This window comes from Dermochelys coriacea, chromosome 5 (genome assembly GCF_009764565.3).
Source record: "Dermochelys coriacea isolate rDerCor1 chromosome 5, rDerCor1.pri.v4, whole genome shotgun sequence".
Lineage (NCBI taxonomy): Eukaryota > Metazoa > Chordata > Testudines > Dermochelyidae > Dermochelys > Dermochelys coriacea.
Genome location: NC_050072.1, coordinates 97,282,361 through 97,305,261, shown reverse-complemented (window position 1 = coordinate 97,305,261; position 22,901 = coordinate 97,282,361). Strand labels below are relative to the sequence as shown.

General features: G+C 39.1%; 1 protein-coding gene across 1 annotated transcript in view; it reads left to right on the top strand.

Annotated features, from left to right (window-relative positions):
- Positions 1-22,901, top strand: part of PCSK5 (proprotein convertase subtilisin/kexin type 5) — a 308,999-nt gene that overhangs the window by 164,748 nt on the left and 121,350 nt on the right. Inside the window, 2 exon segments of the mRNA XM_038401751.2 lie at positions 2,352-2,452; positions 20,756-20,859. Coding sequence (XP_038257679.1) covers positions 2,352-2,452; positions 20,756-20,859 — 205 coding nt within the window.

The window sequence follows — 22,901 nt, the reverse complement described above, 5'->3', positions numbered from 1 at the left end:
ATCAATTTACACCAGGGTGTGGGAAATACAGGGTGGTTTTCGGCACCCCTTTTACAATATAAACTAGTACACACACTTAGTGCTTTGTTGATACTCTAAATATCTATTCGCTAAATTGATGCACAATTGTTAAATTAGAGGCTGAAAATTTTATTTAAAGATTTTTACAGGTCATGGACAGAATAAAATGATTTATCAAGAATTCAGAAATAGACCAAAATGGTTCTTTCAAGACTTTTGAGATTTTGAAGCTGAGAGGTAGACTGGCCTTTGGCAGATCAAGTAGTTTAGAAATATGATTTTCTAAACACCTTATTCAATTTTTTCCCCATCTTTCAACATTATCTCTGAGTGAGTTCATCTGATGCCTACGCCATGTCACCTCATTGATTCTGTGTTAACTTCTGCTCTTCTGAACAAAAGTGTGTGTGTATGTGTACACGTACACACACACACACACACACATTAGTGACACCAAACTACCATCCACTTCTAATAAATGCTTTCTCATCTGCTCATGTGATATGTGACTTTTTGGCAATGCATAATTCAGCTGGTTACCAGATTAAAGCTATCCAGGTATCTTTGTATTCTTTTGTAAGCCTTATTTGTGTTTATTTCCATGCTTTGCTTTTTTCCCAGTCTTCTCTAGTGGTCTTATATATGTAATATATGTATATGTATATATATGTAAAATATAATGCTAGTGAAAGCTGCTGAGTGGAGAGCCTGGGAGACCAAGAGCTTTGTATAGTCAGGGAAGAGGTGCACTACCTGCAGCAAAACTGTAAGCTTCTCCCTACTATCCACATGCTGCCCCATTAATGACTTAACCTAAAGAGCCACCTAAAAAGTTAGGAAAGTATTTTTCTCTCCGTAGCCAGTCCAGTTTTTAACCTATCTAGTGGTTTTTGTGACATAGGTCCTTGTTCACAAGGAGCTATTCTGACACCACCCACTCATTGCACATGTCCTCTTGAAGAATTGTAGATAATAAAGACTTTCTGTTTCTAATGACACAAGCTAGATTTGAATTAGAAATCTAGAAGCATGTTTGTAGCACTGTGCTAATTCCCTGAACCGTGATAACTAGGTTGAAACATCTTTACGTGTGATTTAAAACTTCGTAGAAATACATTTATCTTCCTAAAATCACACTTCTTTCTGAGATTCTTGTGTTCCAATGTTAAATGCAAGATTCTGTTTTGTCTATTTAGCTGGAAATGCTCATTATGGCTTTTGGAGCTTTATCTACTTAGGCCATATTTTAAAATGAGTTTTCTGTAAACAATATATTATAATATAAGACTGTAAACAACTTATGAAGTTGGTTAATCTGACAGATAAAAACTTCTTCAACATGACTGAGGCAGTTTCTTTGAGCCTGCCAGGATTTTCAGAGCAGTAATATCTTTTATTGGACCAGCTTCTGTTGGTTGTTGTTGGGGCATTTAGTGCACTGGATAAGGTACATCACATGTGATAGGCATGTGTTGTGAAAGGTATATAGGGGATGTTGATCATTGGAGATATGTCTGCAGGTTTTGCATCTGTTGTGGCAGGGTCTGGTGCTGCTTTGAATTGGTGTGTCCTGGTCTGTGGGGAGCTTGCTTTTGATGATGAGCTTCGTGAGGTTGGGAGGTTGTTTGAAGGCCAGAAGAGGAAGTTCAGGAAAGATTTCTTTCAGGGTGGCCTCTCAATACATTTAAGTTGTTAGATGGGTTCCAGTGTGGGGTGTTGAGTGCAACTAGGGGTTATTTTCAGATGAATTATTGCTTAAAGGAGAAAGCCTGGTGCTGTGGTTAGAACACAGCAGTTGGAGTCAGCAGATGTGCATTCAGTTCCTAGCTCTGCCATACATTCCCTTTGTGACCTGAGGCAAATTGGTTAACCCCTCCACACCTCAGTTTTCTCACCTGTAAAATTGGGATAATGATACTTACCTGCATCACAAGAATGCTGAGTGATGTAATTATGTTAATGTTTGTAAAGCATTGTGTGGTTCTTGGATAGAAAGTGCTATATAAATGCAAAGAAATATGAGGGTGGAATTTTCACCTACTTTTGGAATGTGTATTTTTCTAATTTCCAGATCTTTAGGAAAGATTTCCAAATCTCCCATGAAAAACTGAGACTAACATACCTGTTCAGTACTATAAAATAGAGTGAACTTTTCTCCATGTTCACAAATACCTTCAACCTCTGAGTAGAATAGAAAAGTTTCAAATCTATGTATTCATCCCTATTAAAGAAGAAAATTCTGTTCACCTGCATTTGACTCACGTAAGCAATAGAAACCTGTTCTGATTTCTGAGTTGTGTTCTAAATTTCACACATTCTATTTCTTCCAGATCACCACCGACCTGAGGCAGCGTTGTACAGACAGTCATACTGGAACCTCAGCCTCTGCACCTATGGCTGCAGGCATCATTGCATTGGCACTGGAAGCAAAGTAAGATTAATGATAATGCATAAATAAATGCATATATTTTATTAATGTGACATCTTTCATCCAGTGATCTCAAAATGCTTTAGAAACATTAACTGGTGAAAATTCACAATATACCGGTGAGTGAAGGAAATATTATCTTACACACACAAACACACACACACACACACACACACTACTCAATTTTACACGTGGGAAAACTGAAAGAGAGAGAGACAAGGGAAAAAATGTTCTAATTTGGGTGCCTAAAGCTGTGATATACTTTGTAATGGTGTTGAACACATGCAGCTTCCATTGAATGGCTTGGGGAACCTTCACAGTGCTGCTCAAGCTTGAGTATTTAGGCCATTGTATGTGACATTGTGCGTATACCCAAGACCCTTTCACTACCTCGGTTCATAGGGATGTTGGAACTGAGGACAGTGTGCCAGCAAGAGCAGATGTTAGTATGGTACAAAAGATAAAAATATTCACCAGTATTATGTGTGATGAAACAATAAATCCAAGATTTCTATCATGTATATAACTATGCACTGATTTTTAAAATGTAGATTATCTGACAGTAGACCAAATCATTTAACCCTTTCTAGAGGAAAATTTCCATTAGCTTTTACAAGAGTTTTCCTCAACGGCAGAATTTTGTACGTTGTAACTAGAATATATTTTTAATGGGCATTCTTGACCAGAAAAAGCCATTGAGAGTTTATCATGCAAATTCGTATTTCAAAACTTTTTCATTATTATGTATTTTGTCAGAGTGCACTGGTCTGGTATGCACAATGTATATAGACTAATGATCTGCAAAATCCTGTTTAAAATCAGATGTTTTTAAATTATAAGAGATAGATCCTATGAGGTTCTGACAACACTATTCAACACGGTGGGGTGGGGAGGAGTGAAAAATATGTGCATCATAATAATTTCAAATTGTATTATACTTTCGTAGTATGTAATTTGTAATAGCAAACAGGTTTTGGGTTGCCATTTTGTAAAAATGTAGCTTTCAGTGTAGAATCCCTGACCTAAAATTCAATCCAGAACACATTTGTACTTCTGACTTACATAGCCATGAAAATAAGAGATTGAAATTGAAAAGCTGATACAATCTTAAGCAGAGCAGCACTTGTGTCATTATAATTGGGTTTTCTCAATGCAATAGTTAGTGACAAAAATGGCTTTGAAAAGTTAATGTAATACTGTTATTTCAAAAACCATTCATTCAATCACTTTTTAATCTCAGTTCTAAAATACTTACATTTGTTTTTAAACACCCCACATACACAGATAAAAATACATTTGTATGCACCAAAATGCTATACCGCTGGAGGTTTTCAGAATTACTTTTTAATGAATTGCTGTTGCCTATAATTCTAATTTTATCTTTTTTCATGGTATTTTATGTATGTTTTCAAACACATCATTGTTATAACTGGAATTTTCAAAGTATAGTAGCAGACACATAATACCTGCAGCCGTACCAATCTGATAGCCAAGGTACTGGATGCTGCTAGTAATTCAGTAGGTGATACTCTTCTTCCAGATAAATAGGTGCCATTGTGGCTGACATTGAAGATATAAGCAAAATATTGTACTAACGTCACAGGTGTGGTGATGGGAGAATGTGCTTCTGCTGTACGTAGATAAGATGAAAAAAACAAGAAACTGACTAATTTTGGTCTTTAAATATCCCATGGTAATCGTTGAATATTGACCAAATTCTAGGTGAGATAGTTATATTTTGCATTCCTAAATTCCCTGGCAGTTTTGGTAAATAAAGAATTCTTTACTTCCTTTCCAGAAATGGATATGAGCTAAGTGTGTCTGTATCTGTATAGATATAAAATAATTTGTATTGCTATTAATATGATAAAATGCAGAGCTACTTACTACAATATACTTAACATGCATTTTTACCACCTCTCCTGCAGTCTGCCCACTAATATTTCTCCAGTGGAACTATGTATAACTGAACCTCAGATAGGCTTCACGCTACCGGCATTAAAAGAAACCAACCAAACAGCTGGCAGGAGAAATGTTTCCTGTTTTCCCCAAAAATTAAAATTTCTCTCCCAAAATTAGTCTGGCATGAGACCCAAGACATTCAGTCCTGCAACAGTCATATATTTATTATCTAATCCTTTTTTTTATGAGAGGTAGAAATAGGAACTTTACACCATTAAAAGCCAAGAATGCCCCCTTATAGAGGGATAAGGCTTTTTTAATAGCTCAAGAAGATCATAATATATTCAACTTTAATATCTTGAGATTATTTTGTATGAATCAGCTATTTTAAATATTTGTAAGGTGTTTCTGAATGTTACAGTATTAAGAGGTATTTGTTATAATTTTCTTCTGCCTCTGATTCCTCTTGGGTTAGATGATAGTAAAGCATCTATTTTTATAGGTGATATGATATGAAAAACATTACTAATAACAATATTTAAAACTCTCCTAACCATTTCTAAAATACTTTTATTTTGTAAAATATGTGGCATACAGAGAATACATGGTGGTGTCATGGGATGCAAAGATTTTATTGGCACCGGCAAATGGAGGTTGGGGGTTGCAGATTTAGATTTAAATTTCTTATTAATGCTTGTGCTAACCACCATCATATTTTTTAAATTTTTCAAAAGATTAGTGGGAAAGGAATTTTCAGGGTTTATTATGTTCTTCACACCGTGAGCTGCCCAGTAATCAGAGCACTTTTTGTATATGTTTGAAAGACTGAGTTGTTTTGTTCAATGATAAGGCACTGCCTAGTAGGAAAATTGTGGATCTATCATATCCCCCCTAAGTCGCCTCTTTCAGCTTGGAAAAGAGGCGACTAAGGGGGGATATGATAGAGGTCTATAAAATCATGAGTGGTATAGAGAAAGTAAATAAGGAAGTGTTATTTACTCATTCTCATAATACAAGAACAAGGGACCACCAAATGAAATTAATAGGTAGCAGGTTTAAAACAAACACAAAGAAGTATTTTTTCATGCAACGCACTGTCAACCTCTGGAACTCCTTGCCAGAGGGTGTTGTGAAGGCCAATACTATAACGGGATTCAAAAGGGAGCTAGATAGATTCATGGAAGATAGACATTGATGGACCTATTAGCGAGGATGGGCAGAAATGGTGCTCATAGCCTCTGTTTGCCAGAAGCTGGGATTGGGTGACAGGGCATGGATCACTTGATGATAACCTGTCTGTTCATTCCTTTTGGGGCACCCGCCATTGGCCGCTGTCAGAGGACAGGATACTGGGTTTGATGGACCTTTGGTCTGACCCAGTATGGCCATTCTTATGTTCTTACTATGTGTATTGAAGCTCTGGAAATATTTAGATCCTAGGTGCGCAATTCTCTACAGAGCCAAGCTATGTTCATTATAGGGGAAGCATACTGCTCCCTGATTTAGCATCAGCCTTACCTTGATATTATTTAGAGCACCTAAGAGGCTGCTCTAACTTATACCACTCGTGTAAGGATCCTAAGAGACCTTAAACCAGTGGAGATTTGAAGTATTGGAGCTCTATGTTCCACCTCGCCCTGCTCCTGGCCTGACCCAGCCTGCCATCTCCCTGCCTTATGGGCCCGCCCATAGCACAAATGGGTGGGGCATCTGGTATAGGACTCAGCTCTGGCACTTTGACCAGCATTACTCCAGTGGAGAGTTCCCCTCCACAAGAAGAATTCTCTGCTGATCTTTTCAACTGGTGGCGCGGGATTTTTTTTCAGAGCTGATAAATTCAATACTGCATTATAGTCTGTGATATTTACAAAACTTTCTTGTGAATTACAGCTTCTGTCCAGTGTTTTTGTATCAAATGGCATATCCACATCATGTGACCAAAGAAACCTAATTTAGCTTCTTCAAATGCTCATTTGGTAAAATATCTGAGCATAACTTAGAAATGTAAATATGAGTCTGTTGCATTGAAACAACAAAGAAATAGTTAACACACACACAGATATACAAAGCCAGGCTCCATGAGGGATTTCTGCATGTATAAAGACCCAGTAGTATTTAGGCTTTCATGTTCTGTTTTTCAGTTGCTTTCTTTTACATGATCAGTGCCTAGTGGAGTTAGTATCCTGCTCCAGCTCTGTAATTGGATACTTAATTGTTTTCCATTCTTTTATGTTCATTATGCAATGCCAAATTTTCCTAGCTGTAAACCAGCTGCTAGAAGGTAAATTATTATATTCTACTAATTCAGCATTGGTGGCATCTTAGCTCTAAATATAAAATGTTAAAGTTGCTTAACAGCATTCTACTGCCAAATCAGAAGAGCTTTTTGGCTGATGAAGGATTTGAATTCAGGATTTGCATGAATCAGTGTGAAGAGAGAGAGTTTGTTTAAACAGCATATTCCTTTCTTTAGGCATTGTGTCATGTTCTTAGGGAAAACTTAAATAAAGAGAATGTCTTCTACTTTGCTTGAGAGGCGGTACCTGAACCTAAGAAAAAATAATATGTATACGTCCAAGGTGAAACCTGCATGTTTCTCTATTAACAAGCCAATGCCTATGTTTTTCCATCCATAATTTGAGAAGCTGTAGCTACATTACATCAGACAGAGTTATTCTGCTATATTTTCTCTAATGTTGCAAAATACCTGTTGTACTGCCTGTGTTTCCTCATATAAGGTCAAAGATAAAACAAATTACTCTTGGAAACAAATGAAGAACTTTGGTGAATATTAACATGCTGTAAGGGAACTCAGCCGGGGCTCATCCCTCGGCAGGGTGGTGGGGCACCACACCACCTCACTACACTCTCGGCTCAGTTGGGGAATACCCAGTCTATGGCCCAGACCTTCAGGCTGGGTCCCGCGGGCAGTTCGGTATAAGACCAGGCCCTGGGTCAGGGCAGCAAAGAAACAGTCAGGCCTTAGGCAGGGACTGAGCAAATAGTTCAGTATAGGCCCAGGCCCTGGCTTTAGCAACCAGGGGGAGGGGGAGACTGCCACCCGTAAGGTGGGTGGCCAGGGGAACACAGGCCCACCCGTCCCACTGCATCCCAGCCTGGGGCCCTAGCAGCAGTCGAAGACCCGCTGCTGTGTCAGTGGGGATCCTGGTCGCAAAGACACTGACATTGGCTCTGGCAGTGCTGCAGCCAGACTGGGGTCAGCTGCCCCTGGGCTACTTCCGGACTCCCCCTCGTAGGAGTTTCCATCACCATGGGCTCTCTGGGTCGCTGGTGAGGGGTAGACTTGGCCGCTCTTCTGGGTAGCTGGTGAGGGGTAGACTTGGCCACTCCTTGAAGTAGCTGGTGCAGGGTAGGCTTGGCCGCTCCTCTGAGCGTCGATCAGCGTCAGGCCTTGGCTGGTCCGGCCAGTCCTCGGGTCAGCCACGGCTTGCCAGGGTGTCCCAAGTCGGAGCCAGGCCACGGGTGTCTGGCCTCTCCAGCTGCTGTTGCCCAACTGAGCTCTGGGGTTGGGCTTTTCTACTTCCTGTCCTGCGCATTAACCTCCGGGGGATGGGCGCAGGATTCATGGGCTCCACCCACTTTGGTGTCTGGGGGGGTTCGTCCCTCGGCGAGGTAGTGGGGCACCACACCGCCTCACTACAATAACTGATATCCACCCAGAAAAGTGACAATAAAACTACATCAAAAAGCTCCTCAATTATTTTTTAAACGACAACATAACTGAATGTAAATCACAGAGGAGAGGAAGTCTGTGCATCCAAGCACTTACTACCTAGCCTTTATACATTTGAAATCTCTCTCGTTTTCTTCCTCTGTAAATTGCTGCTGTTATGGAAGGGACTCAGATTTCTGAAAACTAACCCAATAGCAGCAGCACTTCTCATACTGATTCATTTCCTTACAGAGCCTCCTTCAATAATGCAGTAAAACAGACAACTGTCTGGTTACTTACAAGTTTTTGAATCAAGGAACCTATCTCATATCCCTTCGGTGTTAAGAGAGGCTTTCATCCCAGCTACTAGGAGCTTGATTACCAATGAATACAATAAAAGGCTAAAGGTGATAAGAAAACTAAACTGAACTGTGGAAATGCTTTTGGAGTGTCATTTTTTTATATATAGTTCCAGTATGAGATGAGAATGACAGGTCTTCAGTTTAATCCTATGACACTCAGTTAACTCAAGTTGTTCTGCTTACCTGACTGGCTGCATGTTATTGGTAGGAAATGTAAGAAGACTGTACATAAAACAGAAATATTAACATTCGGTTTAAACAGATTATGGTTATAACTTATGAATTGTATTTTCAGAAGAGATTTAGAAATAGAATTTTTAACAAGTTATGTATTTGAAAAGGAGCAGAATAAATGGTAAATTTTCAGAATGGAGAGGGGTAATTAGTGGTGTTCCCCAAAGATCAATCCTAAAACCAATCCTATTCAACCTATTCATAAATGATCTGAAAAAAGGGGTAAACAGTGAGGTGGCAAAGTTTGCAGACAATACTAAACTGCTCAAGATAGTTAAGATCAAAGCAGACTGTGAAGAACTTCAAAAAGATCTCACAAAACTAAGTGATTGGGCAACAAAATAGCAAATGAAATTTAATGTGGATAAATGTAAAGTAATGCACAGTGGAAAAAATAACCCCAACTATACATACAATATGATGGGGGGGCTAATTTAGCTACAATTAATCAGGAGAAAGATCTTGGAGTCATCATGGATCGTTATCTAAAGACATCCATGCAGTGTGCAGCAGCAGTCAAAAAAACAAACAGGATGCTTAGGAATCATTAAAAAGGGGATAGAGAATAAGACGAAGAATATTTTATTGCTGTTATATAAATCCATGGTACTCCCACATCTTGAATACTGCATACAGATGTGGTCCCCCCATCTCAAAAAAGGTATATTGGCATTAGAAAAGGTTCAGAAAAGGGCAACTAAAATAATTAAGGGTTTGGAAGGGTCCCATATGAGGAGAGATTAAAGAGGCTAGGACTCTTCAGCTTGGGAAAGAGGAGACTAAGGGGGGATATGATAGAGATATATAAAATCATGAATGGTGTGGAGAAAGTGAATAAGGAAAAGTTATTTACTTGTTCCCATAATATAAGAACTAGGGGCCACCAAATGAAATTAATGGGTAGCAGGTTTAAAATGAATAAAAGGAAGTTCTTCACTCAGCGCACAGTCAACCTGTGGAACTCCTTGCCTGAGGAGGTTGTGAAGGCTAGAACTATAACAGGGTTTAAAAGAGAACTGGATAAACTCATGGAGGTTAAGTCCATTAATGGCTATTAGCTAGGATGGATAAGGAATGGTGTCCCTAGCCTCTGTTTGTCAGAGGGTGGAGATGGATAGCAGGAGAGAGATCACTAGATCATTACCTGTTAGGTTCACTCCCTCTGGGGCACCTGGCATTGGCCACTCTCAGTAGACAGGATATTAGGCTGGATAGACCTTTGGTCTGACCCAGTATGGACATTCTTATGTTATGTTATGAAATCATGGACTTGTAAGACTAGAAGGACCTCAAGTGATCATCAAGTTCAGTCCCCTGCACTGAGGCAGGACCTAGACCATCCCTGACAGATCTTTGTCCAAGCTGCTCTTTAAAACCTCCAGTGATGGGGATTCCACAACCTTCTTTGGAAGCCTATTCTGGAACTTAACTGCCCTTACAGTTTGAAAGTTTTTCCTAATGTAAATCTTCCTTTGCTGCAGATTAAGCCCATTACTTCTTGTCCTACCTTCAGTGGACATGGAGAACAATTCGTCACCATCCTCTTTATTACAGCCCTTAATATATTTGTTTGACCGTTTGAGTTCTCCTCTCAGTCTTCTTTTCTAAAGACTAAATATGCCCAGGTTTTTTAACCTTTCCTCTTAGTTCAGGTTTTCTAAACCTTTGGTTATTTTTGTTGTTCTTCTCTAAACGCTCTCCAATTTATCCACATCCTCCCTCAGTATGGCGCCCATAATTGAACAGAGTACTCCATCTGAACTCTCAACAGTGCCATGCAGAGAGGGACAATTACCTCCTGTGTCTTACATATGAATCTCCTGTTAATACACCCCAGAATTACATTAGCCTTTTTCAGAACTGCATCACATTGTTGGATCATATTCAATTTGTGATTCACTATAACCCTACAGATAAAAATAAGTTGTTTAGTCCATGTTAAGAAAATGTGTACAACCTTTTTGTTGAGAACCTCTAATACCTCCATGCTTTGGAGGACAGCCTTGAAATTTGGTAGGTGAGTGAGGTATCATCTTGTCTTTTGCTGTTTCCATAAAAACACACTCTCATTTGGCCAAGTTATAAACCTTTGAAAAATATCTTTTTTCACACATGCATGCTAGGTTTCTCATCACGAAGCATTCTTTAGCTCACTGGTGCGGGAACTAAGAAGGACTTTCCCTGCAGTTGCACCCCTTGGCTGCTGCTGCTGGCCACTGGTGTGCCATGCACCACCAATGGGAGAACATGGAGACTCTCCCTTCTGTTCTGTGAGTATTCCTGCTGCTGGTGCTCTGGCAACGTGGAGGAAGAGCAGCCTGACTGAACTGCAGAGGAGACAAGAACCAGATCCCAGCAGGAGGACTTTTTTTAGAGTGTTTTAGAGTCTATATTTTGAGGGCTTGATTTTGCAACCTTAGCATTCTTTTAAGGTAGTTTCTTGGATGTTATAACATAAACAGGAATGAGTTCTAAGCACCGACAGATCTAGATCAAAATGCTAGTTTGGGCACTGCCCTAGACATAGCTGCCTGCATGTTTATTAATTGAGGGTTCCGTAGGACTTCCCCCAAAGGTACACCAGATGCTTAGTATAATAAGCCTAAATTGATAATGGGGCTTTGGTGCTGTGGTTTCTGGGCTGTAGCTCCTCGTCTGGGTGGACTGTGTATCTCTTGAATAGTTCTGTTTCATTCTTTCCTCCTGAGAAGGCACAGAGAATAATGTGAAGCCATAGTCTGAGATCTCTCTGCAAGGTTCTATTTTGTCCCCGACTCCTTTTCTATGTGTATGTGAAGCCACCGGAGGCTACAGCAAAATATAGGCAGCAGTAAGGTGCCACAAGTACTCCTTTTCTTTTTGCGAATACAGACTAACACGGCTGCTACTCTGAAATAGGCAGCAATGTTATTAACATGCAAATGGTCCTTTGTTTATTTCATTTTCATCAGAACTGATCTATATCTATGCCTGGTTATTGTGTGATATTCTGCCTGGCTCTGGATTTTGCCACTGTTATCCATGTTTTTGTGGTTTTATTGCAGTGTGGTCTATGTGGGTCTACTTTAGGATTACTGAAGCTAGTGCAAAATGTGACTGGTTGCTCATCTGGTGATGTTGGCTGTAAGGAACATAAACAATAAAACTTGTTCCATATTTGCTTCCAGGTGAAACTTAAGATATTGACTTTTAATCTATAAAGCCGTTAAAAAGCTAAAAGACAAACTCTTTTTCTGAGAGTTACCACAGCAGCTGCCATAAAATAGAGTGCTCCAGATAGTACTCCCTGGATTTAATAATCAGGCAGATATCCTACGTGGTGAGAGACAAGGTGGGTGAGGTAATTTCTTTTATTGGACCAACTTCTTTCGGTGAGAGAGACATGCTTTTGAGCCACAAATAGCTTTTCTTCAGGTCTGGGAAGAAGACCTGAAGAAGAGCTCTGTGTGGCTCAAAAGCTTGTCTCTCTCACCAAAAGAAGTTGGTCCAATAAAAGAAATTACCTCACCCACCTTGTCATCGATGAAGTGAGCTGTAGCTCATGAAAGCTTATGCTCAAATAAATTTGTTAGTCTCTAAGGTGCCACAAGTCCTCCTTTTCTTTTTGCGGATACAGACTAACAAGGCTGCTACTCTGAAACCTGACCTAGTAGTATCACAGCTATGTCTAGTTTCAGAGTAGCAGCCGTGTTAGTCTGTATTCGCAAAAAGAAAAGCAGTACTTGTGGCACCTTAGAGACTAACAAATTTATTAGAGCATAAGCTTTCGTGAGCTACAGGTCACTTCATCGAGTGAGCTGTAGCTCACGAAAGCTTAATCTCTAATAAATTTGTTAGTCTCTAAGGTGCCACAAGTATAGCTATGTCTAGGGTGCCTCTCAGGAAGGAGAGAGATTAGTATCTTCAAAGTCTTATTGTTTCTTCCTAATGGCCTATCAAGGCTGATGGCCTGTTGTTTGATGTGTGTCTCCCAAATACACACACAATTGTAATTGTTACATAGTCAATATTCCTAACTTTAGATACAGAAATGATACATGCCCACACATTGGATAATTATATTCAGTAAATTATAACCTTTCCAATTTTTTTCAGAGTAGCAGCCGTGTTAGTCTGTATTCTCAAAAAGAAAAGGAGTACTTGTGGCACCTTAGAGACTAACAAATTTATTAGAGCATAAGCTTTCGTGAGCTACAGCTCACTTCATCGGATGCATTTGGTGGAAAAAACAGAGTAGAGATTTATATACACACACACAGAGAACATGAAACAATGGGTTTATCATACACACTGTAAGGAGAGTGATCACTTAAGATAAGCCATCACCAACAGCAGGGGGGGGAAGGAGGAAAACCTTTCATGGTGACAAGCAGGTAGGCTAATTCCAGCAGTTAACAAGAATATCAGAGGAACAGTGGGGGGTGGGGTGGGAGGGAGAAATACCATGGGGAAATAGTTTTACTTTGTGTAATGACTCATCCATTCCCAGTCTCTATTCAAGCCTAAGTTAATTGTATCCAGTTTGCAAATTAATTCCAATTCAGCAGTCTCTCGTTGGAGTCTGTTTTTGAAGCTTTTTTGTTGAAGTATAGCCACTCTTAGGTCTGTGATCGAGTGACCAGAGAGATTGAAGTGTTCTCCAACTGGTTTTTGAATGTTATAATTCTTGACGTCTGATTTGTGTCCATTCATTCTTTTACGTAGAGACTGTCCAGTTTGGCCAATGTACATGGCAGAGGGGCATTGCTGGCACGTCATTACACAAAGTAAAACTATTTCCCCATGGTATTTCTCCCTCCCACCCCACCCCCCACTGTTCCTCTGATATTCTTGTTAACTGCTGGAATTAGCCTACCTGCTTGTCACCATGAAAGGTTTTCCTCCTTCCCCCCCCTGCTGTTGGTGATGGCTTATCTTAAGTGATCACTCTCCTTACAGTGTGTATGATAAACCCATTGTTTCATGTTCTCTGTGTGTGTGTATATAAATCTCTACTCTGTTTTTTCCACCAAATGCATCCGATGAAGTGAGCTGTAGCTCACGAAAGCTTATGCTCTAATAAATTTGTTAGTCTCTAAGGTGCCACAAGTACTCCTTTTCTTTTTGAGAACCTTTCCAATGATACCTTACAAGACCCATCTTGCACAAAATATATCTCAGTTATGCCATTTCCATATCATAAGCATATTTCCATAAATAAAAATTGGGTATAACATCACAGACAGTTATTAATCGACTAGTCATAAAGAGGCATTCATCATTCAGTAAATGTGAATATGGATTTTGGATGAATCATTGGAATTGAATTTGTCTTATGACTGCAGAAAACACTGGAAGAGTTTGGATAGTTATATGAGTTACAAGGAGCTTGTGACTAGGCCAAACAGCTGTGTTTTCTGCTTTGCTTATAAAGTTGTTGAATGGCCTCATGGGGCAGAGTCATGTGGACATCAGAATGCTGAAAATGCTGTTGTTGGAATAGGAGTTGTATTTTAAAATTGATTAGACTTTGTGTGTGATCTACTATGTAACAGAATTCCAGGGAAGGATGCAGTGTCAGAAAATACTACTTGTTTTGATGAGATATAGCAGTAACAATCAAAGCCTGTCTCGTCATAGCCAGGATTTGCAAAGATGGCCCATTGACACCTTTAGATTGCATGGCAATGTTTTTCTTTTGTAAATCCTGTGGTATTATGTTTTATTTCTGCTTGTATCCTTTCTTCAACTAGACTCACAGACGCCTCTGACATTTTAACAAAACATTTCTTTTCAGATAGACGGATCTGCATCAAACCACTGGTCATTATGACAATGTAGTCACTGTTGTTAATTTTGATTGGTTTATCATTTTGCTATGAAGGAAAACTTAATTTGCACTCTCTGTTTGATCCTGGTTGTGTCATACAACTTCACACCGACTTACTTTTCCTCTAATTTTCTTTCACTGATGACATTTTTGTTTCTTTTGAATCATAATTTTTTTTCTTTATTTTTACATACAAGGCCAGATTTTGATTCCTGTACTCGTGTTTAAGGATATGATTCTGTCATGGAGCTCACCGATTCCATGACTTTAAGAGACCTACATGACTTATTTAGCTTCAGCCCACTGCAGCTGCAGGGCTGGAGCAGTTGTCAGCCCCCACCCAGGAGCAGCAGCGGGACTGGGTGCAGTGCCCAGGGCTGGGTCAGCCTGCGCTACAGGAGCAGTGGCCAGCAGTCTGCCCCCAGTTGGACTCCCACTGTTAGTCCCTCCCCCAGGGTATTTTTAGGAAAAGTCACAGACAGATAAAAAAAAAAAATTTGTTAGTCTCTAAGGTGCCACCGGTACTCCTTTTCTTTTCGCAGTCTTCTGTGAATTTTTGTTTATTGCCCACAACCCTGTATGTGACTTTTGCTAAAAATACCCATGACAAAATACTAACCTTACTCATTTTGAATAGCACCTGCTTCAGGATTAGCTACATTGTCTTCAAAAGGACTACTTGTGGAGTAAAGCACTACTCAGTGTATGTAAAGGGATCAAAATTTCACCTGAAAGTAAAGCTTCTAATTTCTAACCAATTTGGGTAATGCTGTTCATTCTTAGCTAAGGATCCAGTTAAAACTCAAACTAATATTGCTGATTTTGTACACCATTATTGTTCCATTTCCATATTTTCTCATTTACCTAGTTTTATAAACATTTTGAAAAGGTTGAAAAAAGAGGCCCAGACCTTGGAGTATTACTAGAGAGCTGAGGACTTGACATTCATTATTTTTGGCTGCTGGTCATGCAATTTTCATGTAATTATTCTTACTTCTGCTCATTCTGGTGTGATTTTGAGTATTGTCTGGTATGCATAATCCCCAGGCAATTTCAAATGAGACATTCAAGTTTTTTTTTTTCTTGGAAGGAAATTGTCTTGTTTTTGAAATTGATCCCATTATATAGCAGTGTTAATATTGCTCTTGTTAGTACATTTTTTCATTTCAAGATGTTTACCCATTAACTCTTTTGAGATTAATCAAGTGGTAAGTTAATTAACATCAGTGACATCTTGTCTGGATCTGAGGCTTACATGGCTAGTGAAACTGTTTACTCACTTAGGTTCCAATTTTGACATGTTTTACAAATACTTGACTGCTTCTGTGATGGTTCCAGATGCTTTAAAATAGGCTCCTATGACTCCCTAGTTTGAAAAAAAAAATCTATTTTTTCTCCAAATGAACTGCTAGTTTGACTCCTTTCCAATTTCTTATTTTTTGTCAAAGTTTCTGACAAAAGTTGGGGGTGAACAATTGCAGTCCTATTTGGTTTCAAATGAGGTGTCTACTGTAGAGAGGAAATTTCAATTTGGCAATAGCCCACTTCATAGTACAGCGAAGTTCTAACAGAGGCTGTAGAAATCAGCTGAAATGTTGTTCTTATGCTGTTATATCTCCCTGCTGCCTTTGATATAATACACCAAAAGCTTGTCTATGTTTGAGATGACAACATCAATAGAAGAAAAATGTTACACTTCAATAGCTCTTGCAGTAAGCAAACTGGCGTGCAAGGCACTATGAGAGAGAGGTTGAGCATACACACGTCTGTTTACTGGGTACCTGACATTTAGCTTTAGGTTTTCAGTTTGAGAAATTGTTGTCTGAGTTTGGTTTTGAGGATGGGATGTAGCAGGCAAATACTGTATAACAGCGGCCTCTTACTCAGAACTTTAAAATAGATCCAGGGTAGCTTGCTTTTCAAGGTTCCCCAACCTGGAAGTTTTGGGTGGGTTTTCATTAAACCTTAACTGTGGGTTGTATTTTCATCTTGACACACTGTATAATTCCCAATAATGAGAGCTCAGTGTTCATTGAAAAGAGACTGGATCCCCTGGTTGCTTTTTAATAATTAGCTGAATGTAGCCAGTCTTGAATATTGCCTTTTAAAACTGATGTGAATATTTTAGTGCCTTTTCTTCCCAGTAGTTTCGACAACTATAACGCCTTGCTTTGTGGAATCACAGATTGTTCAGACTTCACCTAATAAAGAATGCAGCTCTTGGGATTCTCAGAGGTACTTTTGAAGGCTTCAGCCAATGCTACATGTTTTCCTAAGACATTACATGGGCTCCTAGTGAAATTCCTGATCTGGTATAAAATTTTATTGATTCCTTTCTGAAGCATGTTACGTGCCTGTCCAAGCATACTATATCTTACAAGCCCTTAATGCCCATTACATTCCATGACTTTCACTTTTTGCAGTTCTTTTTTTTTTACCGGCTCTCAGCTGGATTAATACTTACTATCATACCAGTCCAATTGTCTAACTAGAAAAGAGACCCCTTCTTGGAAAACAAGCTATATTTATATTAATATTTTTAAATGTCTATCCATCACCAAAAGGCAATAGTGCATCTTAAAAATAATGCAATAATTTAACCACAAGCTGCCCCAGTACCTCAGATGCACACAAGAAAATTAAATAGTCTTGATTAAACTGATCCAGCTAGGAAGAAATGTAACAAGTTCTGAAAACCAAAAGAGATTTCAGCACAAATGATCTTGCTTCTTCAAAGTGAGTGTTCCAGCTGATCTGCATACACCAACATCTTCAGGGCTCCAGTGCGAGCAGGACTTTGTGTTGGCTTCACTAAAATACACAATACCTCCTTTGATGCCCCATTGGTAGCTAAAAAAAGGTATTTGATGCTAGGTCACATCAAAGTCTAGTTGACATTGGCCTCGCATAACCTAGTGGGAAACTTGCTGCAAAGGAACAAGAGTCCATCCAAAAGTAAGATAGTAGTGTCAGCACCCAAAAAACAAAAACAAACAAAAGAAAAAATGAAAAAAATAGAAGGGAAGGGTATATATTTAAATGGTTCCACACTTGAGTTTGAGATGCCATTTGTAACTTAGTTACAGTATATAAGACCTATTTTAAGCAATTCCTACTTAGTCAATATATATAAAAATTCTGTTGACTATGGTCCTGTTTCAACTATTTAGACTGTATGGCCATTGGAGGACCCCTCCCACACACACACACGGTTGTTACTTTCGAGTGTATTTTCTACACTTCCCAGGTTTACTGCCATTATATGGTATTGTGATTTATGAAGCTCAAATGTAATTGGTTTTCATTTCCTTCCTTTAATCTCTTTCAAAAAGATGAAATCCCTTTGATCACAAACCTGTTAATTTCCATCAGTCTATTTCTGTCTTTGCCCTGTGTGAGATAGAGGCAGGTTTTCCGTAGAAGACTTAGATGTTTGCAGTAATTTCTGCATATCTGCTGCTTCCCTATGGAGTTCCAATTTATTGAAGCTAAAGTTTGTCATCTTAATTGTGTACATTTAAGAAACCCTGGCTTATGCAGCTCAGCAAGAAAATAAAACACTAATTTCTTCAGACTGAGTTATATGTAGGAGATGTCATAGACCTGATTGATTTCAGCTACTTACTTCAAAAGATAAACAAGATACTATTTCTACATTTAAGTATGGTATAGCATCCACAAAGCAAGCATTTCAAAAGGTTAAATTTATGAGAAAATAAATTCTGGCAGATGTGAGGACAGATTATAAAAATAAGAAACACTACATTGAGTTCTGCACACCAAACTCTCAGACTGGCGAGTTTCTCTTCTGACCTCCTGTGTCAGAAAGAGCTCCTAGAAAAATCAACCTGCTTGGATAGTTTCTGTTATCCTGCAGATGTTCCACATAGAAATCTTTCTCTAAATTTAGTAGGCATTCCATGCATGGAAAAACTGCAGGATCAATCCATCTATGGCCCCTGTTACCATGGTATCTGAGTGCCTCACAATCTTTAATGTATTTATCTTCACAATACCCCTGTGAGGTAGGGAAGCATTATCCCCAACTTCCATATGGGGAATTGAAGCAGGAAGACACTAAGTGACTTGCCCAAGGTCACACAGGAAATTTATGCTGGAGTAGGGAATTGAACCTGCATCTCCTGAGTCCCAGTTTAGTGCCCTAGCTACTAGACCAGGGGTTCTCAAATTATGGGTCAGGACCCCTCAGGGTGTTGCGAGGTTCTTAAATGGGGGTCGCGAACTGTCAGACTCGACCCCAAACCCCGCTTTGCCTCCAGCATTTACAATGGTGTTAAATATATAAAAAAGTGTTTTTAATTTATAATTGGGGAGTCGCACTCAGAGGCTTGCTATGTGAAAGCTGTTACCAGTACAAAAGTTTGACAATCACTGTACTAGACAGTATAGTTAACTAGTATTGGGCCTGATACAGCACCATCCAACTCAAAGACAGTGTTACCACTGATGTCAATGGGAACAGGAGCAGGGCAATTCAGAGGATGATGTTTGGTGAGTAATGGTATGAGCACAAATCCCCATTTCCTCTTTTTTTATTTAATTTTTGTGAAGCCCTACCATAGCTGCTCATTCTGTAGTTAATTTATCATTCTCACTATTAACAACATTGTTGGAAGAACAGTCATATTCCCCACCTCATTGCTAACAGAACAAATGAGAAATTGCCAATGAACACCACCATAATCCCTGGCCTTTAAGCTATGGTTTTAGAAAGGAAGTCCTCCTGAGAATATTTATCAGTGAAACAAAGGGCACATGGAATGCTACATTCTCTAAAGATTTCTTCTGTTCCTGAGAGAAAAAATTGGTAGTTCATTCCACAGTGGAGACCCAGATGGGATCCTCTTTTGTCATCCTTAGGGACAGAATCATGATTTACATATTGTAGAAACTCACATATGTGTTGTCAGTTGCTTGCCCATTGTCACAGATCCACGGGATCAGTGCTACTTCCCAGCTTCTAAACAGTCCCTTGGAGGTACCTGTTCAGAATGCCAGACCCCCAAGAGGTTCTACTCTTCTTTAAGGGTAGGCCATATGGACTCTGTGCCTCCAAGACTGATTCTCTGGTTCTTGCACTCCTATTTTACACTGTGAGCTCTGTCCAGCGAGTCCAACTGAGATAGACTCCTGGTCAGAGACTTTTATACTCTTCAGGGACCAATGCACCTCAGCAATTATTTGCAGTGACACCAGGCAGCCTTTTCAAAACAAAGTAGGATTTATTAGTCAACTGGAACACTACATCAGAAGCCCTTAGTTTAGCACAGAGAAGCAAAGGTTAAGATATAGTCCATACTCACCAAGCCAATGCAATCAACCGTGCTGCTATGGAATCCATTTCTGGCTCTGATTCGCTAGCAGTCTCAGGTGAAAGCTGCTGAGTCTCTCCAACAGCCACCCCCACCCCCCTGCCAATCCCTGTAGAGTTCACATGTTCTGCCTGCTGGATAAGTATCAGTTGTTCAATCCTTAGGGCTCCCAATGTCTTTGTGGATCGATCCTCCATTGATATGGGTTGGTTTCAGCCAGTTCTTTAATGATCTATTCATTCCCCCTCCCAACACTTACGTAACAACATGTCTCATGTCTCCTGCTCTGCCTCAAGAGCAACTTTTAATTTTTAATCCTTTTGCACCCACAGTGTATCAATGCAAAGTACAGAGGGAAACTGAGGCACACACAGGACTAATACAATATTACAGAAAATTCCCACTTCATCACAGCCATTAACTACCCAAATTCATTCCTGGGAGTTTTGGGTACATAAAGAATACAGGATTGATCTCTGCCTGATGACCAGTAGTGAATCTGGCTGATAATGAGCAAGTCAATGACAACATAGACTCATGCTTCCATAATGACTACAGTGGAAGTTTAGAGTGTGAAAGGAATGCCAGACTGGGGCCGTAATGAATATGAATCAGCTTGTGATCTGTTATGCTTTTCTTCTCTTGTGCATATCTGAGGTAGGCAACCATGTACAGATGCAACATGAACAACTTGGTGGTCATATTAGTTATCTCTAGGTCAAATACACTTTTTTATCCATCTTTGTAAATTCACATGTGTGGAATACTGAATGTGTGTATTTTACAGGCTGCCTATCAATTAATGCATCTCTCATAATCGAAAAAGAATAGTAGAGGTAGAAATAATTTGATACATCAATCCTGTAAAGCTGGGTCATGTTACTTTGAACACTGGTCTTGTTTGTGGTTTTGTTTTTTAACTTGTTTGACTTTTTTTTTTCCTTTTTGGTAAGAAAGTTCTGATTTTCACTTTGTCTTTGCCCTTTTCCTTAGTCCATCTCTGACCTGGAGAGACGTACAGCATATTATTGTAAGGACTTCACGTGCAGGACATCTGAATTCTAATGACTGGAAAACCAATGCTGCTGGTTATAAGGGTGAGAGCTTCCTTTCTTATTCACCATGACAGGCAAAAACAAAATTGGACATTTAAAGGGGAAGCTGAGGGAAATATTCTCAGATGGTTTGTCTGTCATCTGCAATATTTGCAGCTTTTGGTCTTTTTCATTAACAAAAGAGATGTGTTCCTTCTCCTCCTTTAAGGACTGGGATTTGAAATTACTAGAAAAGTAAAAATTATGGGCTGGATTCTGGTCAACCCTTACTGCCTACTTTTTGCTACGTTGGTAGCACAAAGCAGGCAGTAAAGCATCTTAACCAGGTCTTTGTGTCTTCCAGGCACAGGTGTACAGATGGTCTAGCTTGATGTTAAGATCACAGAATTTAATGTCAAGCAAACCTGAAATAAAACATTTCAATTTGGGAATATAAGGGATTTTGATTGAAAATGGCAAAATGGAATGTTTTGACATTACTGAATAGAAATTTTTCAGAACTTTTCATTCTACACAATAAGGCTTTGATATTTCAGCTTTTTGCCCTGATTTGGGATGAAAACAAGTGTCAAAATATCAGACTGTCTCAAGGGACAGAAATCCCATTTTTCAATCAGACATTTTCAAAATTTCAAAAAACTCAGATATGTTTTAAAGTTCTCACTAAATGTTTTACTGGTTTTGACCAGCTTTATAGATATATATACAGACCATCATAGTCAATGACTAGCAATACCATATAATTCTGCTTATATTTTAGAGATGGGCTAAATTGGATCTTGAATCTAAACACCTCTGTATTTCAAGATGGTTTAAATTCTAGTTCCCATTGTCTAAACCCTTTATTGGCTTTATTTCTGCGTTGGATCCAAAACCCAGAAGGTCTATTTCTGATTCCATTCTCATGAGAATTCCACCCAAGTTTTAAGTTGAGTCTATCTTGTGAGATTTATGCCATTTTGTGCCAAAAACTCCTGAGAACAGTCCACGAAGTATCAGAGCCATCAAATTTTCACACAATTTCACACTAAAATTTGGCCTTGAATCTAAACCGTAGCTTTAACCTATTCCAGATCACAGAACATCCACCACAGAACCTATTTAATATGTAATTCTGCCCCATGACATTTCCGCTGCATCTGAATTAGAAACAGAAAAAAGGCCCCTTTCATTTTTGGATCCAATCCAGAACCTAAACGATAGATAGTTTTGGAAATGGGGATTCAAGTCCAGACCGCCTCAAAATTAAAATGTTCAATATTTAATATGTAATTCTGCCCCATGACATTTCCGCTGCAACTGAATTAGAAACAGAAAAAAGGCCCCTTTCATTTTTGGATCCAATCCAGAACCTAAACGATAGATAGTTTTGGAAATGGGGATTCAAGTCCAGACCGCCTCAAAATTAAAATGTTTTCACATTCAAGGGTCTGGTTTTGACCCATTTATAATACATATAAAAAAGATAGCGATACAAAGGCCCACACCTACATGCAAGAACACACAGAGAGATACTTAATGATGTTGTCAGTATAGTACTTGTCACTGTGACGCATAGCCTGGCATTAAAAATGTATTGGAAGGAAATATGTGTTGATATCTTATTATTGTGATTGAAACTATCTAGACTATGGTCTTCAAGTGGTGTAAATGTAGCATCTTGGTTACTATCTACTTTCCAGAATTCTATCCCTTTGTATTTTTTTACCTGTTCCCAAGAAAGGCAATAACATCATAGTACTCAGGATCATACTATGGTGTATCTTACATCAGTTGTCTCTCATTAGGAAATTGAAGAGTTGCATTAACACATGATATACTAGCAACTGCAACAGAGCCTTTATAGTTACAGCAATTCTTTCTCTGGCTTAACGCCCCAACAACTGGAAGACACACATGTGCTATGTTTGAATTGTGGTGGCAGATATTTATGAGGTAAAGGAGTTAAGGAGGGTTTCTCCCCCACTTGTCTAAAATCATGAATGTAGACCTGGATGACTGTGGGGAGGCAGGAAATACAACTTCACCTGGCGAAACTCAGCAGTTGACTTCATAGTGGAATTCAAAAGGAGAAAGACAAACTA